This window comes from Chanos chanos, chromosome 9 (assembly GCF_902362185.1).
Source record: "Chanos chanos chromosome 9, fChaCha1.1, whole genome shotgun sequence".
NCBI classification, from domain to species: domain Eukaryota; kingdom Metazoa; phylum Chordata; class Actinopteri; order Gonorynchiformes; family Chanidae; genus Chanos; species Chanos chanos.
This window is the reverse complement of record NC_044503.1, coordinates 27,925,288-27,947,659: the sequence shown is the minus strand read 5'-3', so window position 1 is coordinate 27,947,659 and position 22,372 is coordinate 27,925,288. Positions and strand designations below refer to the sequence as shown.

The window sequence follows — 22,372 nt, the reverse complement described above, 5'->3', positions numbered from 1 at the left end:
ATGAGAACATTAAAGGGTAGAAAGCACTTCTTTTTTTTTAATCTGAGATGTAAGATTTTAAGATTTGAAACTCATAATACCTATACTGCTTTTGAACTGCAATGTAGTAGTCCTCTCTCCCTTGGCTTGAAGAGTTTCAAATAATTGACGTTTCACCTTTATCTGCTTTGGAATTTTCCTCTTTATAATCAGCGTTTCGAAGGAGAACACAAATGGTTAAACCATCAACAAGGAAATAAAAGAAATTACACGCACAGAAAATCATTTCCTGACAGCTCAGGCTTTATATAACTTCCATTGACACATTACTGCAGACTCAAATCTTATCTGTCACTACTGCATAGTTTTATTGTGTTGCAGTTAACAGGACTTGTTGTTGGCAATGATTTATTTAGCTTTTACGGTTTCCTCTGAATTAATTATTAACTTTATACATATTTAATTTTGTACTCAATCCAATGAAACATGAGTTTTAAGAGCAGAGATGTGCATGTTATTTCAATATATTAGTTGAAAAATGGCTATAACATCAGGCAAAAATAAGAGGCTTTTGTGAAAGAACAGTCTTACCGAGTAGAAACCCTATGTAAAACAAAGCATTAGCGTTTAACAGTCTCCAACTTGATGTAGTTGTTTTCATAATTGGGAAAACAGTGACTGGAATATTATTAATAGTAATCACTTCACTTTATGGGTTATTATTTCCACAAGAGAATTAAATTAATGACTTAAATTAATGGTGATTAACACTTATTAATAAGTGTTGTCTTCTTCTCCCAGTCCATACATAAATGCATGGAGAAAATGAATGGATCTCCACTTTGGAGGTGGAACGATTCCTTTAGCAATATTAATGCATGCAGTGTAATATTTCATTATGTAAAAGAAATCCTTAAAAAATACTTTTATAATTCAAATTCAGACCAAAATCAGAAGTAGGAAAGAATTTCCATGAAAAAAGCTGAAAGATATGAAGCCGTGATAGTGAGCTAAAGAGTAAGAAACTGCCCTGCATACTCTTTGTGCTTCCACGGGGCAGATAAACTTCTCAGAACTTTCGATGCTTTGCCTATTTGTGCTTAGCACTCCTCATCAAGGCAGAGTTTCAATCAAGATTCACACTCCTGAACTTTTGCACATTGGGATTGAGAATAGTTCACTCTTAGGGGATGATAAAGAGGCTGAGAGGTTTCATTGTATCCCAGCCCAGTGAGAGTCAGTCAGAAACAATGAGTCAGATTCTGGCACTGAGGATAACCCAAACCCTGATAGCACTGGTGTTTGTGTCCTCAGTGGCTCAAGATCCATGACTCTGAATCTCTATGGTTTTAACTGAGGAGAACTTGGGTCAAAACATTGGAACTGGCTCCCAATCACCTCATGAGTTTGAAATAAATTGGGCTGCAACAAACAGAATGTGAATGACAATAAGCAAATTAAATTCAGTGTTAATAATAATTTTAACTTAACTAGTTTTCCCAAAATCAATTTGACATAACAGTCTCTGCCAGGTGGGAGTCAGTTTCAGTTAAGCTTTCTGCTTTTACTGCAACCTAAGACTATGATGCTTTGCTGAAAGCATCTGGGAATAGTCCTTTAGGACCCCATATGTGTGACTCAAACTCCTTTTGTTTAATGTACATCAGGACAAGCACAAATAAATATGCTTCCTCTGGAACTGGATGAGGTGGAGTTCATCTGACTAGGCCATAAGTAAGCAACTGCCATCCTCAGTTAAATTAGAAGGTGGAGTGACTTGGGTGATCATTTAACAAGTGGTAAGTAAACATTTGTTGTGAGAGTACCTGAAATCTTCAACCGAACATCCATTAAATATGGAGAAAAACTGGAATCAACTTGTGAAGAATTTGACACAAGTATAGTGGAAACTTATATTTCACATCCGTCAATTCATTATTTTTTTCTTTTTTCTTTTTTCTTTTCTTCTTTTTTTTTAACTTGTTTTGTCATTCTGAGTGAGAATGAAAACAGTACAGTTGTGATATCAATTATGTTCCTCTTTGACCATTTTCTCTTAGGCTGGAACCTCTTAAAATGAGTTGATGCACAGAATGCTTGTGACTCACTGGATAAAACCAACAAGAAAAAGTTATTTTATAGTGATTTTATTATAATGACAGGATATTAAAAAGCTCATTTCGAGTGATCCTGAGCAATGATACTAAACATGTTTTTATTTTTCAATTTTTGATCCAGTATTTTCCCTCAGAATAAATATACGTATACATTTCAGCGCTTGGCAAAAGGAGTTGTGCAATTGAAATAATCAAATGAAAAGTATAAAGCATGTCCCTAAAAGGCTGATGAGGACTTGAAGCCATGATGATGGGTATCTCAATGGAGCATTGTTACCAAAGCCGTGAGGAAGACCAGTGCAGAGGCGACCAAGCTGCAGGCTGAGCTGAAAAACACATCCATAAACATATTTTAATTAATTACTGACACTGATATTGCAGTGTACCAGAATTCAGTCATTAGCAACTAATTTATCACAGTCTGTTGATATCCTTGTAAACAAATATATGTTTAATATGACCAAATGATCAAAAGACCCTTTGCGTTTGCAAAAAAAACAGTCTCTAAAGTTTTGTGTGCCTATTTCCAGGCAGAGTCAGGGATACATGAAAAATGTGACATGAGAATTTACACACTTTCATGCACACTTTACATCATATATATTTATATATAGTTATTTTAATGTAAATATATATTTTATATATTTATTCACATAATGACGGAAACATGTGTGTCTGATGCTGTATCTTTCACTGACTGTTGCCAGTGTGGTGGTGAGTGGATGACTCATGTATAGACTTGACTGTTGCATGGGGCAGTATTCAAATGTTCTCTATTTTATCTGATATTTTTTGGATGTTGTGATAAATGCATTGCAGATGATACATAGTTGCTCTATGAGGCAAACTTATAGATGAAAACATGAAGTTGTTTAACTGTCCTTAGCTACAGGTTCTTGATATAAGTTCTAATAGTGGTACTTTTTCATCATTTTACATTTCTAACTTCACTTGTTTGGCATTTAAACCCACTTTAAAACTTTTTCTAATAGTACAATTTTAGCTGAACAGTAGTACTGTAGAGGTGTAGTGGAACAACCACTGAAAAAAATAGATTGCGATGGTACTATGACAACCCACTGTATACAGTTAACTGTTTTTATGTTGCTTATTGTGTGATCTGGGTGTGTGCGCTTAATGCTCACTGCTCTTAGTGAGCTCTTGTGTGTGTGTGTGTGTTCACCGCTACCTTGGATAGGTAAAAATGCAGATGTTACATTTCCCCCTTTGTGGAACAACAAAGGAATTAAACTTAAACTCATCTATGAGGCTAAGCTGAAAAATACGTGTCAAACACTGCCTGCGGTTGTTGACCTAGATGCGTTATCTGATTGATTCCTGTCCAAGAGATGGACAAAGTTTACCTAACCAAATAATTTAAACTCTTTCTGAAAAGCAACTACAGTCTTACAGTGTGACGTCCACATTTATTATATTTCTTAAATCATTGTGAGTCTATAACATCTTGATGGCAGCTCAAAAATTTACATCTCCTGTGATTAACGCCATGATTATCAAAAGACAGAGCTGCACATTCCATTTGGTCAGCATGTATTACTGTATGATAGCATATACTGATTGTCTGCTAGAAATCACTGACATTTCAGAGCAATCTGTGATAAATTCTTTGCCTGACAGTGCTTGTTGACATGGTAGACATGGTAGAGATTATAGAAATGGTAACTGTGTCATTCCTGTATGAGAAAATAACAGTTGCTGATTGTGGATTTACATATTGTCATATTTATCTATCTTTAGTAAGTGCGTATTTCCATATGATGTGCAAATGTATTTTATTTATTATGTAAAGTTGCTTATGTTGCGTTTAAACCTGTCAGTGGTTGTTGGCATAGAAGTAGGAACTGTTTCGTTCCTGTGTGAGAAAATAAGTAATGTCAAAGATCGATTTACGAACTCTCATATCTGTATTCTAATAATATATAGTATAGCGTCTAGGCATTCAGTGCCATATTGCATGGAAATTCATTTCATTTTTTATTTTATGTTGTGTTTATTTTCTTCAGACAAAAAAAAAAAAAAAAAGCAGTGTGTTAAATCTTTTACCTGTTATTGGTGGTTGACATAAGTGTGGTAACTGTTTGATTTCTGTGTAAGGCCATTAAAATCACCAGTTGCAGATTTATTTGTACACATATCAAGAGATAGTGTTGCAGATTCCATTTGGTCAACATGTATTACCATATGATAGCATATACTGATTGTCTGCTAGAAATCACTGACATTTCAGAGTAATCTGTGATAAATTCCTTACCTGTCAGTGCTTGCTGACATGGAAGACATAGATGTGGTAGAAGTGGTAACTGTTTCATTCCTGTATGACAAAATAACAGTTGCTGATTGTGGATTTACATGTTGTCATATTTATCCATCTTTAGTAAGTGATTATCATTCACTGTATATAGTTAACTGAACAAAAGGCTGTAATAGAGTGTTTCTAATAGATTTAATAACTATTATTAATTGTAATTACGATAAGATAAGATAATCCTTTATCAGTCCCACAGACGGGGAAATTTGCAATTCATCAGTTGTTTGGGAGTTTATTGTTAATGTTTTGGATGTTATGTTTTAAAAAAATGACATAACAAAAACCTTTGAACAATAAAGCTAATTTTTTTGTTGACCATTGTGAGTTATTGTGGCTGCCCACTGCTCTGGGTGTGTGTATGCTTAATGCTCACTGCTCTTAGTGAGTTTGTTTGTGTGTGTGTGTGTGTGTGTGTGTGTTCACCACTACCTTGGATAGGTTAAAATGCAGAGGTTAAATTTCACCATTTGTGGGACAATAAAGGAATTAAACTTAAACTCATCTGTGAGGCTAACCTGAAAAATACGTGTCAAACACTGTCCGCAGTTGTTCACCGCAGACACAAAATGTCACAACACAAAATAAGGATATGTGGAACAGCATTATGTAATACATGTTCTACCAGTCAGTGTCTGTTGATTTTGAAGTTGGAAAAATTAATATTTAATGAAAAATTACAAGAATTGATTATATGTTATACAACGCTCAAAAAGTTTTTTATTTGTTATGCTATGTCAATAAATTTCTCATGTTCATGTTTGCTCAAGATGTTTTACAGGCAAAATTTTCTAGTGAACTTTTTTTTTTTTTGCTGCTGTTATAATTATTGGTAAAAGTATGAGGTGAAAAAAAAGCGCTACCTAGACACAGGCATAATAACTGTCACACTCCTGTGTGTAAAAAAATATAAAAAAATGGCTAAATCACTGAAGTTGCTAGATTTACATGCCATAATATATGCCTTCTGACATATGATTTGCAAATTGATTTTTAGTATTTTGTAGTCTTTTTCATTTTTTATATTGATTTTGTGCAAGTGTTTGTAAAGCCAGTTTTTCTTTGGAAAACATGTGAACAAACGTAAGCCCCTCCCCCCTCTCCCCCAGCTGTGTTTATTCACTTCAGACAAAAAAAAAAAAGCAGTGTGTTAAATGTTGTACCTGTTATTGGTGGTTGACATAAGAGTAGTAACTGTCTGATTCCTGTGTAAGGCAATTAAACAAACAAAGGTTAAAAAAAAACAAACAAAAAACCCTGTTGATTTATAATGTACTTTAGCATTTTACCTTTGTTTTGATAGGCAACAGCTGCTATATGATATACAAATTCATTTTTACTTCTATTTTTACGTTGCTTATTGTGTGATCATTATTTCTCATGTTTATTTTTGCTTGATATTGTTGATAAGCAAAATGCTCTAGCAGACCAGATGTGTTTTTTGTTGTTAAAAGTATATGATATAAAGCAATATAAAGCAGTATATGATATAAACCATGGGGTTTATACCACGGCGCAGCCACAGGGCAGCCACGATTTAGACCACGGGGCAGCCGTGGTCTAAAGGTTAGAGAACCGGGCTTGTGAATGGAGGGTTGCCAGTTCAATTCCCAGGCCCAACACCCATGGCTGTGTGCCCTTGAGCAAGGCACTCAACCCTAATGCTCCCTGGGCACAGAGGAATGCTGCCCACTGCTCCTGTGTCTGTTGTGTGTTCAGTACTGGTGTGTTGGATGGGTTAAATGCAGAGGACAAATTCACTGCTCACTGTTAACAGTGTGTGTGTGCAATCACTGAAGCTTATTTTAACTTAAAGCAATCAACATTTTTGATCTGTCAGTGGTGGCTGACATAAGAGCAATAAACCAAACCCTAATTCTAACCCTACCCTTTTCCTGTAAATTGAAATCACTAATCACATAGTCACTTACAGAAAGTAGCATCACAGTACATTGCACCCTCTCTGATAAGCATTCACTGCCACATGATATCATTTGCTGATTGTGTGCTTAGAATGGTTTCAAATTTCAAAGCAATAAGTGATAGGTACGTTATCTGTCCATAGTTGTCGACATCAGGGTGGTGTCTTATTGTCTTATTGGAGGACTATAACAATACTCTCTTAGTGTCAGACTCTAGACAGACATAAACATGTTTTTTAATAAATTACTGGACAAAGTGATGTTTTTAATCATAGAGACTAGAATGAGTTATTGTTTTGTGATTAAAAGGAAAGTTGTCTGTAGACAATATTTACTCATTAGTATTTACAAAAAACAATGTGTTAAATATTTTACCTGTCAGTGGTTGTTGTAGGAGTCCTGCGGAAAAAAAGGTTATCAGTACATGTGCACTACCACCATGTCTTTCTTATTTTTTAACCAAGTTTTTTAAATGTTACTTATGTTAACTTTTCCACTAAGAAGTGTAAAGATATTACAAAATAAAAAGGAAAAATTGTATCTATTTGTGTGTGTGTGTGTATGTTCTTGTGTTTTAATTGTTATGATCTACATATTCAAGTGCAGCAACTTTTATTTTGTCCGGCCATGGGGTCATTGAAGCACACCACCAAGAACTGAGTTTTTTAAATGTTATTTATGTCAACTTTTCCACTGAAAACTGTCCTTAAATATTTATAAAACAAAAAGAAAAATTGTGTTTAGGTGTGTGTGTGTGTGTGTGTGTGTGTGTGTGTGTGTGTGTCCTTTCCTTTTGTTTTAATTGTTATGATTTACCTATTTAGGTCTAGCATTACTTTTATTTTGTCCGGCCATGGAGTCATTGAAGCACTCCAACATGGAGTGAAAAAACGTAAACTGTTATGAAGCTGTACTATTGAAAAATCATAATTATTTAACTTGTTGTACAAATAACCTTTCTGTGTTTGGGCGTCTATTCTAATTAGAAGACCAACAAGCTGGAGTCAATAATTTGTCTTTGAAATGATCTTTTGATCTTGCGTATGCATATTGTATGTTGGTGATCTGTAAGCACTCACTAAATGCAATATGTATTAGACGGTGATTTTTGATACAGCGTTGGTAAGTGTTTGATTTCTGCACTAGAAAAGGACAAATTCTGATTGCAGATTGACATGCCCTATGTCATGTTTTTGGGATTGTAATTCTTTTTTTTTCCATGTGGGGTCCTAAGTCTTAGTTTTGGTTCCTGTTTAGTTCGTTATTGTTGTATTGTTTGCACCTGTGTCTTGTTCTGTCCGTCTATTTAAGTCTTCTGTTCTGTTCAGTTCTTGCTCAGTCTTGAGTTGTTACCCTGTGTGCAATTCCAGATCAAGCCTTCTTGTAAGCCCTGAGTATTTTTGTGTGTTTTCTTGGATTGCCTTCCCTGTTGCTGAACCTGTTTTGCCTGTTTTGTTTGACCGAGATTCTGCCTGCCGTTTTCCCTGGTTTTGACATTGGATATCTTTGCTCACTGGTTTTGACTTCTGCCTGGATTTGTTTTCTGACTTTTGCCTGACCCCCGTGGATACCTCTGCCCAGATTTACCTATTAAAAGGAACCATCTTACTGAATCACTTTTGCCTTGCTCTCTGTTTCTGAGTCTACCACTTGGTGGCACAGGGGTAAGGCTCTGGGCTTCCATGCCAGAGCCCCAGGTTTGATTCCTAGGTCAATCGTTACACCCTCAACTTTTAATCTTTTATGATTAGCTGCTATATGACATGTCAGTTGACTTTATTGACTGGCATATTATGGATTCAAGGTATGTTTACGTAAAGTATAGTTTTAAGTGCACAGATTAAAAAGAAAAAACAAAGATCTACCTTGTTGTCCCAGCTGGGGTAACTGTTGTATGATTCCTGTATAAAGATAGTGACACATCTTAGAAAAAAGGAAATGTTGTTTTGTTTCAGAATAGCTATAACTGAAATTGCATAGCATTATATTTAACATAACTTTTTTCAATCATTCCTTTTTTTTTCATTTCTTTGTAGGATGTTTAAGTCTGACATTTTTTGTGGAGCTCAGGTAAAACTATCAAGAACTGAAAAAAAGTAAATGAGCCCAGAAGGACATTATTAAAAAATATGACAGAATGATTTTTTTCAAAACTACTGCACAATTTCAGATCCTAAAACTGAATGATTTTCACATGTACTTTTCAAATGATTACTTTATCCTGAAAATATACATGAGATCATTTAAAAATTTTCTTGCAAAATCTCTATTTTGTTCTTCCAGCTCAGAGTCCTGATAATTTCATGAGCAAACTACTCATGTTTTTCAAGTAAAATATCACTGAATTACCTCACATTTCTAACATTTCTAACATGTAAATACGATATACCATCATTAGACATGAGGATGCATTCAGACATGATGATAAGTCAAGGCCTAAAATGACAAAGATCACAAAAGCACTAACTAGCGTAACTTTGATTTTGTCTCTCAAAATGATTCAGTGAGTGTGGGCTGAACATGTTTCAGTGGTCTTCTCCAGCAATGGTTTTCATAGTGATAATACCTTTCTACACATGGACCCTCATCAGCTTGGTCTTCTGGAGAACCCATGAAGTTCTGCTCAGGCACAGAGGGACAGGGCACAGTATCCTTCTGCAGTAATCCGGAAATGTCTGAAGAGAAACAAAATGACAACACAAAAGACTTATATTCAAAGAGCTGCTTCAAAACAACTCTGAAGTTCAACTGTGGTGCACATTACTTTTCACTTCACTTTACTCCATTACTTTTCACTACTCACTTCTCTTTCTCAGTGCCTCAGTTAAGTTGACCAAGTCTCATCATATCACAGTACAACTCTTACCCTGCATACTGAGGAGGAGGAAGATGTCACCACCCTTAACAAATGCTCTGTTACTGAGGTCCTTCTGATACATAAAATATCGGTAACCCAATCCGCCGTTTACATACACTGTTTCATTGTTCATGACAATCGGAGTTCCAACTTTCCGTGGGTTGTCCCAATAAAACACACCACCTGTTCATCAAGAGTGAAGATGTCATGGTGAGAGTCAAGCACATAATATATTTCACAGCAATGTGAATGATTTTCGGTGGACATTCCATGTTCACAATCATAATTGTAAAAAAAAAAATCTATTTAGTTTCACCATATATAGAAAGAACATTGCTTTCTCTTTTTTCTATTATGGTGAAGACAAAACTGTATAGAAAGTGTAAGCAGTCACCACTAATATAAGTTGGGTCCGTTGTCAGGCTCCTCTGATGTGACATGCGTTGCTGGATGTGAGGATTCTGGTCAAGCAGTAAGAAGGTCACTTGTCTCCATGGACAAGGCCACTGCAGCTGATCATCATAGTCCCCAGACACCAGACGTACATAGATGGAAAAGTACTCTCGCTGGAGCACTAAAAATACCTGATAGCCATAGCCTTCAGGAGAATAATACCTTGGGCTATAGATATAAGTGCCAGGAGAACTTGAAGTCAAAAGCTCCTCAAAGTTTCTTATCTGCCAAATGTGTGGACACTCAGTCTCTGACAGGTTAATATCATCCACAGAAAAGCCACCAGTGGAACTTCCTGCTCCTTTACGTGATTCAAATTCCACCTGGAACCTTTTCGTAGCATTAAGGGGTACATTATGTAGCTGCCAGTAATTGGCTGGGGGACCTGAAAAAAATGTGGCATAGAATGATTAAATCCTCTAGAGCAATTTGAATGCCAGTGGAAAAGAATTTTATCGCCTGTTTCCAGTACTCTTGAAAATGAAATTTACACTGCTGTCACCAATGGGAAATCCCCCACACTAAGAGAAATATAATAAAGGAGAATGGTTTCCAGTAGTTACAGTACTAGTACTAAAAAACACACAGTTATCAAGAACTCATCACCTGTGATCTGGCCCATGAGTCTGCGTGTTCCATTCGGGTCAGCCTCATTGTCAAACTCTCTGATCCAGATGTTGAGCTGGTCAGATTCACTTCCACTGTGGTAATGGAAGAACTGCAGACACTGAACTTTACAGTCTCTGCTTGGAGTCATTGCCCTGGTATCAAGTTTTGCTCTGTCACCTTTCTGACCATTTACTGTGCTTAAGTGCATGAAGAATCCAACTGATGACAAAAAACACAGAAAAAAGACGTTCACATTTACTGGTTGCTTTTTAACTGCCCCTGTTATTGGGCAGTTAAAAAGCAACCAGTGCTCATGGAAGGGATCTTCCTTCAAGGTATGTCCCAGCAAATAGAAAGACTCTCAATATTAAAATATGTGAACAATGTATTCAATTTATCCTGTCTCATATCAGTTCTCACCTTGAGATTCACTCCCTAGGTAAGTGTGGTCAGAGTGGGGACCTCCAGCAACATTAGTCACTCTTTCCCACCCAAGGCTAGAGTGAGAACAGACACTCATCTCACACAGACTCTCATTATCAAAACTACAGTGGTCAAGGAATGAGGTGGATGCGTCTGTGACAAGAGAGACAAAAACATAATCATTAGATAAAATAAGATTTCTATCATGCAAAAGAATTCTTCATATCTTGCCAGTCTAAAGTTAACCATTTTGTCCTCTAAAAGTCATTGTGTGAATGATTAGTTATTTGCTGTGGGGGTGATGCATGTCAGTATATCATGCAGAACTGACAGGAAATGGAAGCGCAATATTATTATCAGAAAACATTAAAAAAATGACATAATAAATTAATCTCTTTTGGTCACACATGTAGTTTCAGAATTTTGACTCATCTTATTTGTAAATAGATATGCTTAGTTTTTCCCACACACGCGACTTGACTGGTTACAGCAATTCCTCTGTTATGGTTTCAAACTTCTGTTACACCATGTACTTTATTTCTAACTGGGCCATACCAATATATACAAAGAAAGAGAGAGAGAGACAGAGAGAGAGAGAGAGAGAGAGAGAGAGAGAGAGAGAGAGCAGTTAGTCATTTCAGCTGTTCACAGTTAATAATGACTGTATATAACAGAACACTTACTGCACTTATAAAGCTTATTGAGTTCTACCACATCATAGAAACTCATGTCCAGTCGCTGACCAATCACATCTTGGAACTCAGGAAACTTTGTGATAATGGTGGGTCCATTTCCATTCGTGAAGTAATCTTTCCCATAGTGCATCACAGAAGTGTAGTCATATGGAGTACCCTGGGTAGTGATTTGATGCTCACTGTATTTATTGAAACTGTGTTCTCTTCCTAAAGACAGTGAGTAACAGATGTAAAAAGCTGAAACATTAACCTTTGTTTACATTTTATTGTCAACAGTGCATGCCCATGCTGACACAGCATACTCTGAAGGCCAGATTATTTCATGAAGTAAATAGTTTTCTGAAATGACACAAAATCACAGACTTACTAATTCATAGCTTTTGTGTTTGAGAGGCTTTGATTGGGCACGGTGCTGTCTTTATAAATTAACATGTCCATAAAGAAAGGGTCCAGAATTGATTACTATGTTAATTCCTCTTATATGAATACCATAAAATTCATAGCTAAAATAACAGATTAATGATAATGAGTTCTTAAAATAACAGTCAACACCCCCACACCCCCCAGACAAAGAATGACAAAGTGAGTAATCACACCTGTTTCAATATTTTCCCAGACAATTGTAACATGATCATCTCTGTCATATCTGGACTGTTCATGGTAGAAGCCTAGAGCGTGAAGGAACTCATGCTCAACAACAGAAACAGTGCCACAACCAGCACCGATGGAGAGTATCTGTCCATTATTAAATCTTTTCCCTACATAGGAGTAACACCTAGAAAATCAGAGACATGGATCACTCTGTAGGCAAGCTTTAATCATTTCGTGGGTATCCTATTTTGAGTGGAGCTTGAAGCTAGTAGGCTATATTGGTATGTTTTAATGGGCTTATAAATCACTTTTTTAATGTAATTACCAAACACCTGAAAAACATTTATTCTGTCCTTAGAAGAGAGTTCCTCCATGACTAAACAGCATACTATTGATGATCACATACACTTTTCTATGGAAAGAACTGTCAAGTGGTTGTATATACTTGAGAATTCACATTTAAAGGCCAAATTAAAGTTACAGTAATTGCACAAATGTTTGAGAAAAATTACCCATCCTTCTTTTCAACTGAAATGTAGTATTCCTCGCTGTCTCTCGGCTTGAAATCGATACATGATTTCAACCTGAACTGTTCAAAGGCCCTCAGAATAACACCTTTGGCATTGATATCTGAAAACAGCAGAACACACAGTACAAAATTAATGTGGTGTAAAAAATGAAATGAAAATGTTTGCTGACATAAAAAATATTGTTCAATCCAACATCCATAAAATAGGACACCGATCAGATTGCTATTTCATAGTCTTGTACAGATACAGATGAAATAACCCAATGCAAATAGACAGTAATAAAGCCTTTTAAAAATTACCCATCCTTCTTTTCAACTGAAATGTAGTACTCCTCGCTGCCTCTCCTGTTGCTCATTCTTTTGAACACATTGTCTTCAAACTCTCTGGCCCCACCCCTCTGGTCACTGCCGTTATTTACCGTCCCCCCAAGCCAAACGCCTCCTTTCTTTCTGACTTCTCTGAGTTTCTGACCCAGTTATGTGCCATCTCACCTTCTATTCTCCTCCTGGGTGACTTTAATGTTCACGTTGATGACACTGACTGTAAATTCGCCACAGAATTCCTGGAACTTTTACAATGCTTTAACTTCACACAACATATCAACTTCCCCACTCACAGCCATGGTCACATTTTGGATTTGGTCTGCTCCACTGGACTCTCAATTCATCACCTCTCCAGCCTCAACCTTGATGTCTCTGACCACCTGGCAGTCATTTTGGACATCGACATCCCTATCCCCATTCCAAAAGACAAACGAAATATATCCTTCAGAAACCTCAAATCTGTCTCTCCCTCAGCTCTATCTGCTCTTCTTGCTAGTAAACTGTCCACCTCCTCTCCCCCTCTGTCTGATAATCTCTCTGATCTTGTTAATTATTACAACGACATACTCTCCTCCTGTCTTGATCAGATGGCTCCTGTTAAAACCAAAACCGTGTCATTCGCACACTCAGCTCCCTGGTACACTCCTGAACTCCACCAAATGAAAACCCGCAAGCGCCAACTCGAGAGACTCTACAAGAAAACTGGCCTCACAGTGCATCTTCAGGCTTATTCAGACTACCCCCAACAATACAAAGAAGCTCTCACCATGGCTCGGTCCGCCTATTACTCAGACCTCATACACTCAAAAACTCCAAGTCTCTCTTCTCCACGATAAACAATCTTATCAAGCCCATTGACAACACTCTCAAAACCTTTACTGCCAATAAGTGTAACTCTTTCCTTTCATTTTTCCAAACTAAAATTGATGCCATCTACAATAACGTGACCACCTCCCTTGCCCTCCTCTGCTCCCAAAGTGTGTCTCTCCAATTCACCACTCAGCCCCTGTCTCAGTTCTCCTCCGTTTCCCCAATGGAACTGGCCAACATCATGGCGGGAATGAAAAGCTCTGCAACTGCATTCTGGATCCCATCCCACCCAACTTCATCAAGGACTGTCTCCTGGTTCTCTCCTCACTCATCACACTGATCATAAACTCCTCCCTCAGTTCTGGTTCAGTCCCCCAAAAAACCTGGACTCAACACCAACATCATGTGCAATTTCCGTCCCATCTCCAATCTCCCCTTTCTCTCAAAAATACTGGAATGTGTTGTCGCCTCCCAAATCAAAGCCCACCTCAGCTCAAACGACTTATTCGAACCATTTCAATCTGGTTTCCGTTCACAGCACAGCACAGAATCTGCTCTGCTCAAAGTCACCAATGACCTACTCCTCTCCTCAGACTCTAGCCACCTCAGCATTCTCATCCTTCTCGACCTCACCGCCGCTTTTGACACCATCAACCACACCATTCTTCTTTCCCGTCTGGAATCCCACGTCAACATCACTGGCACTGCCCTCTCCTGGTTAAAGTCATATCTCACAAATAGACAACAGTTCATCAATATCAACAACTGCACCTCCTCCGTAGCCCCTCTGTCCCAAGGCGTCCCCCAGGGTTCAGTGCTTGGTCCTCTCCTATTTATCCTCTACATGCTCCCCCTTGGCAACATCATCCGTCAGCACAGTCTTCACTTCCACTGCTATGCTGATGATGTCCAGCTCTACATTTCCACCAAATCCATCACCACTGCAACTTACTCTACTCTGACCAACTGTATCACTGAGGTGAAATCCTGGGTGCAAGCAAATTTCCTCATGCTAAACTGGGAAAAATCAGATATGATCATCATCGGTCCCAAATCCCTCACAAAAATGCTCACAATGTCTGCCTCACCATCAATAACTCCACATTGTCTCCCTCCCCACACATCCGCAATCTCGGAGTCATTTTTGACAGCAACCTCTCTTTTGAACACCATGTAAACCACATCACCAGAACTGCTTTCTTCCACCTAAAGAACATAGCACTTCTCCGTTCATCACTCTCCTTTTCTGCTGCAGAAACTCTGATCCATGCTGTCATTACATCCAGGACTACTGCAACAGCATTCTTCAGGGCTCATCAGCCAAAGTCCTAAATAAACTTCAATACATCCAGAACTCTGCTGCTCGCCTGCTCACTTACTCCCGTTCCCGTGATCACATCACCCCGGTTCTTCAAAAACTCCACTGGCTTCCTGTCCCTCAATGGGTTCTCCTTTTCACCTTCAAAGCCCTCCATAACCAGGCCCCCTCCTATCTCACCGACCTGCTCCATCTCCACGCTCCTTCCCGAAGCCTCCGCTCCTCTGATGCGAAACTCCTGTCTGTACCATGCAGTACCAAGAACCGGACCTGGGGCGATAGAGCCTTCTCCATTGCTTCCCCCCTCCCTCTGGAACTCCCTCCCCCAGCACATCCGAGACTGCCCTGAACTATCAATATTCAAATCCCTCCTTAAAACCCACCTCTTTCAAACTGCTTTTAATCTGATTAACACTGCGTCTTATACCCTTTTATTGCATTGATTTTATGACTTTTTAAGTCAAGTGCTCTTATTTCTTATTTTATTGTTTCTTCTGTTCTCTTATTATTTTTCTTATGACTATTATTCTTTTACTGATTATTTTATGCTTGTTAAGCATCTCTGAGTGTCATGAAAAGCGCTCTACAAATAAAATGTATTATTATTATTATTATTTAATATCACATAAATTATAACCTTTCTGGACCGGAAACACAACATTCTCTTATTTATTTATTTATTTATTTGATTGTGTCCTTGTTGTCTTTTTTGCACTTTGTTTGTTTGCTTGTTGTCATTGTCAGTTGAGGAAACAGTGAGGAAACAGTACTAGCAGTTATTATAATGGACTTTTTATTTTTCATAATACCTGACTCTTTTGATAATAAGCAATAATGATCCTTACCAAGGTCCTCGTTTAGCACATAAGGGACAGGAGACTCCCATCGATACTGATCTCCTAATAGAGCACTCTTTTCTTTGGTCTGTTGAACAAGTGATTTTGATGAAAACATTTCATTTTAGAATTATCATGAGTCATTTGGATTTTTATAAGAGTATGGATTTTTTTGAAGCAGCTGACCTCTAAAATGTCTCCTTCTAGAAGATTCAAATCTAGGACAACAGGACAATACGAGTGAGTTTTTCAAAGTACTTGGACTGAATCTAGTGTCTTTGGAAAATGTCATGAACATTTATCACTATTTATCACTAGCTATTTAAATTATCATAACAAAAATAAAGTTTTTCATACAAAAACAGTAACAAGTATTTTTCATTTATCTTGTATGTTCTCACCTTTGTTGATCTCAGGGATATCACGAATTCCATCATCAACATCTGGGAATGGGAACAATGGACAGGTAATTAATAGAACACAATTAAAAAAAAAAGAGTGAATGTAACAGTTTAGACTTATCACTTAAAAATTCTCTAATGAAAAGAATATTTGCAACAGATCTCTGAAGCGAAAGTTATGGTTAATATCAGGTATTAGGGACCTAGATGTCTCCACACACACACACACACACATACACACAGGGAGAGAGAGAAAGAGAAAGAGAGAGAGATAACGGGAGAGAGAGAGAGAAAGAGAGAGAGAGAGAGAGACTGATAATTCCTGAACTATAATCTATGGATAACTCACCTATTACTGTAGGTTTTGGCTAAAATTGAGAAGAAATTAACATTATTACTGAATAATGGCTGGACAAATAACACTGCACCAATGTCAAGCTGTTATTAAAACTGATTTTCATGGGAAAAATTTGTTCATATGCTTACCATTGCAGAAAGTGGCCAAAGAGCAACGTTTGCCAGGAGAAAAACTTGAAAGTACATTCTTCCAAAGGCTTGTTGAATTTCCAAAGAAAAGCGGCTCAAACACACAATGGTATCGATTTCACAGTTACCACAACTTATATCTGCTCATCACCACTGGTTTAAAGATTAGCTCACTTTAATATATTACAGTAAGTCACTGAGTGATGTAATATTTGAAGGTCAGCTTCAAGAGCAGTTTCAATAAAACACTGACAAGATTATGTTGGCATTGAGTGAATCATGAACTTGATGTGATGAATATTAGCCTGCCCAAAACTTGAAAACTTTTTGATTTGTTAATTCCTAATATCATATCCATGTGATCGCTGACTCATCCAGGTCACACTTCTGGCACCTCTTCCAAACCTGCTCACAATATCTCTGTGGAAAACTCTGGTGGCTGGCTCATGTCACTGACACTGAGGTGACTGACCTACCAAATCACACATATTTCATCGATTTAGTGCCAAAAACAGAAACTTTAAAACTTTCTTGTGTACGTTAAGAGGAGAGTTAATTTAACATTTCCAAGTTTGTGGCACACAAAATGAAGCAAAAAGCAAATGTTAGGTTGAAGGGTCAGACCTTCCCTCACACAGTTCATATGTATATATATATATATATACATGTATGTATGTATGTATAAACTGAATGATTTTGAGTGAGTGATATGCACACACACACACAAACACACACACACACACACACACACACACATAAGGCCAGGCGGGCACTAGAATTTTTTCTCCACCTGTCTTCTTGTCGGGAAATTGAATTTTCTTGTCTTGAAGCACACCTTTGCCCACTTTTTCAACTTTTCAGGTCCTTGAGGATCCATCTAATACCTGGGACTGTTGCCGTCCTCAGTGTTTCAAAGGAGAACACAAATAGTTAAACCATCAAAAAGGAAACAAAAGAAATTACATGCACAGAAAATCATTTCCTGGCAGCTCAGGCTTTATATAACTTCCACTGACACATTACTGCAGACTCAAATCTTATCTGTCACTACTGCATAGTTTTATTGTGTTGCAGTTAACAGGACTTGTTGTTGGCAATGATTTATTTAGCTTTTACTGTTTCCTCTGAATTAATTATTAACTTTATACATATTTAATGTTGTACTCAATCCAATGAAACATGAGTTTTAAGAGCAGGGATGTGCATGTTATTTCAAAATGGGCAAAAAATGGGCAAAAATAAGAGGCTTTTGTGAAAGAACAGTCTTACCGAGTGGAAACCCTATGTAAAACAAAGCATTAGCGTTTAACAGAGTCTCCAACTTAATGTAGTTATTTTCATAATTGGGAAAACAGTGACCGGATATTATTAATAGTAATCACTTCACTTTATGGGTTATTATTTCCACAAGAGAATAAAATTAATGCCTTAAATTAATGGTTATTAACACTTATTAATAAGTATGTCTTCTTCTCCCAGTCCATGCATAAATGCATGGAGAAAATGAATGGATCTCCACTTTGGAGGTGGAACGATTCCTTTAGCAATATTAATGCATGCAGTGTAATATTTCATTATGTTAAAGAAATCCTTAAAAAATACTTTTATAATTCAAATTCAGACCAAAATCAGAAGTAGGAAAGAATTTCCATGAAAAAAGCTGAAAGATATGAAGCCGTGATAGTGAGCTAAAGAGTAAAAAACTGCCCTGAATACTCTTTGTGCTTCCACGGGGCAGATAAACTTCTCAGAACTTTCGATGCTTTACCTATTTGTGCTTAGCAGTCCTCATCGAGGCAGAGTTTCAATCAAGATTCACACTCCTGAACTTTTGCACATTGGGATTGAGAATAGTTCACTCTTAGGGGATGATAAAGAGACTGAGAGGTTTCATTGTATCCCAGCCCAGTGAGAGTCAGTCAGAAACAATGAGTCAGATTCTGGCACTGAAGATAACCCAAACCCTGATAGCACTGGTGTTTGTGTCCTCAGTGGCTCAAGATCCATGACTCTGAATCTCTATGGTTTTAACTGAGGAGAACTTGGGTCAAAACATTGGAACTGACTCCCAATCACCTCATGAGTTTGAAGTAAATTGGGCTGCAACAAACAGAATGTGAATGACAATAAGCAAATTAAATTCAGTGTTAATAATAATTTTAACTTAACTAGTTTTCCCCAAATCAATTTGACATAACAGTATCTGCCAGGTGGGAGTCAGTTTCAGTTAAGCTTTCTGCTTTTACTGCAACCTAAGACTATGATGCTTTGCTGAAAGCATCTGGGAATAGTCCTTTAGGACCCCATATGTGTGACTCAAACTCCTTTTGTTTAATGTACATCAGGACAAGCACAAATAAATGTGCTTCCTCTGGAACTGGATGAGGTGGAGTTCATCTGACTAGGCCATAAGTAAGCAACTGCCATCCTCAGTTAAATCAGAAGGTGGAGTGACTTGGGTGATCATTTAACAAGTGGTAAGTAAACATTTGTTGTGAGAGTACCTGAAATCTTCAACCAAACATCCATTAAATATGGAGAAAAACTGGAATCAATTTGTGAAGAATTTGACACAAGTATAGTGGAAACTTATATTTCACATCCGTCAATTCATTATTTTTTTCTTTTTTCTTTTTTCTTTTCTTCTTCTTTTTTTTTAACTTGTTTTGTCATTCTGAGTGAGAATGAAAACAGTACATTTGTGATATCAATTATGTTCCTCTTTGACCATTTTCTCTTAGGCTGGAACCTCTTAAAATGAGTTGATGCACAGAATGCTTGTGACTCACTGGATAAAACCAACAAGAAAGTTATTTTATAGTGATTTTATTATAATGACAGGATATTAAAAAGCTCATTTCGAGTGATCCTGAGCAATGATACTAAACCTGTTTTTATTTTTCAATTTTTGATCCAGTATTTTCCCTCAGAATAAATATATGTATACATTTCAGCGCTTGGCAAAAGGAGTTGTGCAATTGAAATAATCAAATGAGAAGTATAAAGCATGTCCCTAAAAGGCTGATGAGGACTTGAAGCCATGATGATGGGTATCTCAATGGAGCATTGTTACCAAAGCCGTGAGGAAGACCAGTGCAGAGGCGACCAAGCTGCAGGCTGAGCTGAAAAACACATCCATAAACATAGTTTAATTAATTACTGACACTGATATTGCAGTGTACCGGAATTCAGTCATTAGCAACTAATTTATCACAGTCTGTTGATATCCTTGTAAACAAATATATGTTTAATATGACCAAATGATCAAAAGACCCTTTGCGTTTGCAAAAAAAAAACAGTCTCTAAAGTTTTGTGTGCCTATTTCCAGGCAGAGTCAGGGATACATGAAAAATGTGACATGAGAATTTACACACTTTCATGCACACTTTACATCATATATATTTATATATAGTTATTTTAATGTAAATATATATTTTATATATTTATTCACATAATGACGGAAACATGTGTGTCTGATGCTGTATCTTTCACTGACTGTTGCCAGTGTGGTGGTGAGTGGATGACTCATGTATAGACTTGACTGTTGCATGGGGCAGTATTCAAATGTTCTCTATTTTATCTGATATTTTTTGGATGTTGTGATAAATGCATTGCAGATGATACATAGTTGCTCTTATGGCAAACTTATAGATGAAAACATGAAGTTGTTTAACTGTCCTTAGCTACAGGTTCTTGATATAAGTTCTAATAGTGGTACTTTTTCATCATTTTACATTTCTAACTTCACTTGTTTGGCATTTAAACCCACTTTAAAACTTTTTCTAATAGTACAATTTTAGCTGAACAGTAGTACTGTAGAGGTGTAGTGGAACAACCACTGAAAAAAATAGATTGCGATGGTACTATGACAACCCACTGTATACAGTTAACTGTTTTTATGTTGCTTATTGTGTGATCTGGGTGTGTGCGCTTAATGCTCACTGCTCTTAGTGAGCTTGTGTGTATGCGTGTGTGTGTATGTGTTCACTGCTACCTTGGATAGGTTAAAATGCAGATGTTACATTTCCCCCTTTGTGGAACAATAAAGGAATTAAACTTAAACTCATCTATGAGGCTAAGCTGAAAAATACGTGTCAAACACTGCCTGCGGTTGTTGACCTAGATGCGTTATCTGATTGATTTCTGCACAAGAGAAGGACAAAGTTTACATAACCAAGTAATGTAGACTCTTTCTGAAAAGCAACTACAGTCTTACAGTATGACGTCCACATTTATCATATTTCTTAGATCATTGTGAGTCTTTTACATCTCAACCATTTACATCTCCTATGATAAACGCCATGATTCTTGTTCCTTGTTCACCAAGAGTTTTTCAAAAAGTAAAGGAAAAAAAAGGTTACGTGGATACATGTCACACCTTGCTCCTTCCTGTTCTTTGGTTTCTCGATTTACCCCCGCTCTAGTGGTCAGTATTGGTCCTTCTTATGTACACTTCTGTTTCTTCCTGGTGTTTGGTTTAGTCTTTTTAGTTAATGATTGACCACATCTGTCCTGAGTTAGTTTAGCCTCATTTAGTTTTGTATAGTCCCCTTGGTTTTCCTTATTTCTTTGCCCAGCTTTCTTTGGTGCTCACCTTGTGTTATGCTGGTTTTCCTGCTCACCTGAACCTGCGGACCAGCATTTGTAAGTCTTTGTAATTTAGTTTATTATGTTTGATCTAAATAAAGAACTTTTTGACCTGCACTTGCATCCAGCCTCTGCTACAAAATGTCACAATACAAAATAAAGATATGTGGAACAGCGTTATGTAATACATGTTCTACCAGTCAGTGGTTGTTGATTTTGAAGTTTGAAAAATTAATATTTAATTAAAAATTACAAGGATTGAATATATGCAATACAACGCTCAAAATATTTTAGTTGTTATGTTGTGTCAATAAATTTCTTATGTTCATGTTAGCTCAAGATGTTTTACAGGCTAAATTTTCTAATTAACTTTTTTTTTTGCTGTTATAATTATTGGTAAAAGTACGAGGTGAAAACAAAAGCGATACCTATCAGTAGTTTTTGACTCAGGCATGATAAATACCACACTCCCGTGTGAAAAAAAAAAAAAAAAAAATGGCTGAGTCACTGATGTTGCAAGATTTACATGCTGCAATATGTCATTTATAATCAATCACTGAAATATTATTTGCAAATTGATTTTTAGTGTTTTGTAGCCTTTTGTAATTTTCTTATATTGATTGTGTGCAAATGTTTGTAAAGCCAATTTTTCTTTGGAAAACATGTGAACAAACGTGCCCCCACCCCACCCCCCCCCCCCCCCATTTGTATGATGTACAAATGCATTTTTACTTCTATTTTTACGCTGCTTATTGTGTGATCATTATTTCTCATGTTTATTATTGCTTGATATTATTGATACGCAAATTGTTCTAGCAGACCAGATGTGTTTTTTGTTTTGTTGTTTATGATTTAAAGCAATATATGTCAGCATTTTTTATCAGTGGTGGTTGACATAAGAGCAGTAACCCAAACCCTAATTCTAACCCTACCCTTTTCCTGTAAACTGAAATCACTAATCGCATAGTCACGAACAGAAAGTAGCATCACAGTACATTGCACCCACTCTGATAAGCATTCACTGCCACATGATACCATTTGCTGATAGTGTGCTTAGAATGATTTCAAATTTCAAAGCAATAAGTGATAGATACGTTATCTGTCCATAG

At 36.9% G+C, this 22,372-nt stretch overlaps 1 protein-coding gene across 1 annotated transcript; it reads right to left on the bottom strand.

The window, feature by feature from the left end:
* Positions 1-8,555: 8,555 nt before the first annotated feature.
* On the bottom strand, positions 8,556-20,979 carry LOC115821555 (meprin A subunit beta-like). Its single transcript, XM_030785369.1, has 14 exons — positions 20,959-20,979; positions 19,750-19,798; positions 16,190-16,232; positions 15,976-16,012; positions 15,799-15,877; positions 12,485-12,602; positions 11,978-12,156; positions 11,370-11,588; positions 10,684-10,839; positions 10,261-10,542; positions 9,596-10,039; positions 9,211-9,384; positions 8,911-9,019; positions 8,556-8,565 (listed from the first exon to the last, which is right to left on the bottom strand). Exons 1-14 carry the CDS (start codon positions 20,977-20,979, stop codon positions 8,556-8,558), a joined length of 1,920 nt encoding a protein of 639 aa, XP_030641229.1.
* Positions 20,980-22,372: the final 1,393 nt, after the last annotated feature.

What these genes read in the sequence shown, in the direction of transcription:
- LOC115821555 (XM_030785369.1), bottom strand. Translation starts at nt 20,979, where the DNA reads ATGGCGTTTATCATAGGAGAT. An exon ending in TGGCGTTTATCATAGGAGAT is followed by an intron (nt 19,799 to 20,958) that starts GTAAATGGTTGA and finishes TGTGTTTTTCAG; the next exon opens with CTCAGCCTGCAGCTTGGTCG. An exon ending in ATCCCTGAGATCAACAAAGG is followed by an intron (nt 16,013 to 16,189) that starts TGAGAACATACA and finishes TTGTCCTGTTGT; the next exon opens with CCTAGATTTGAATCTTCTAG.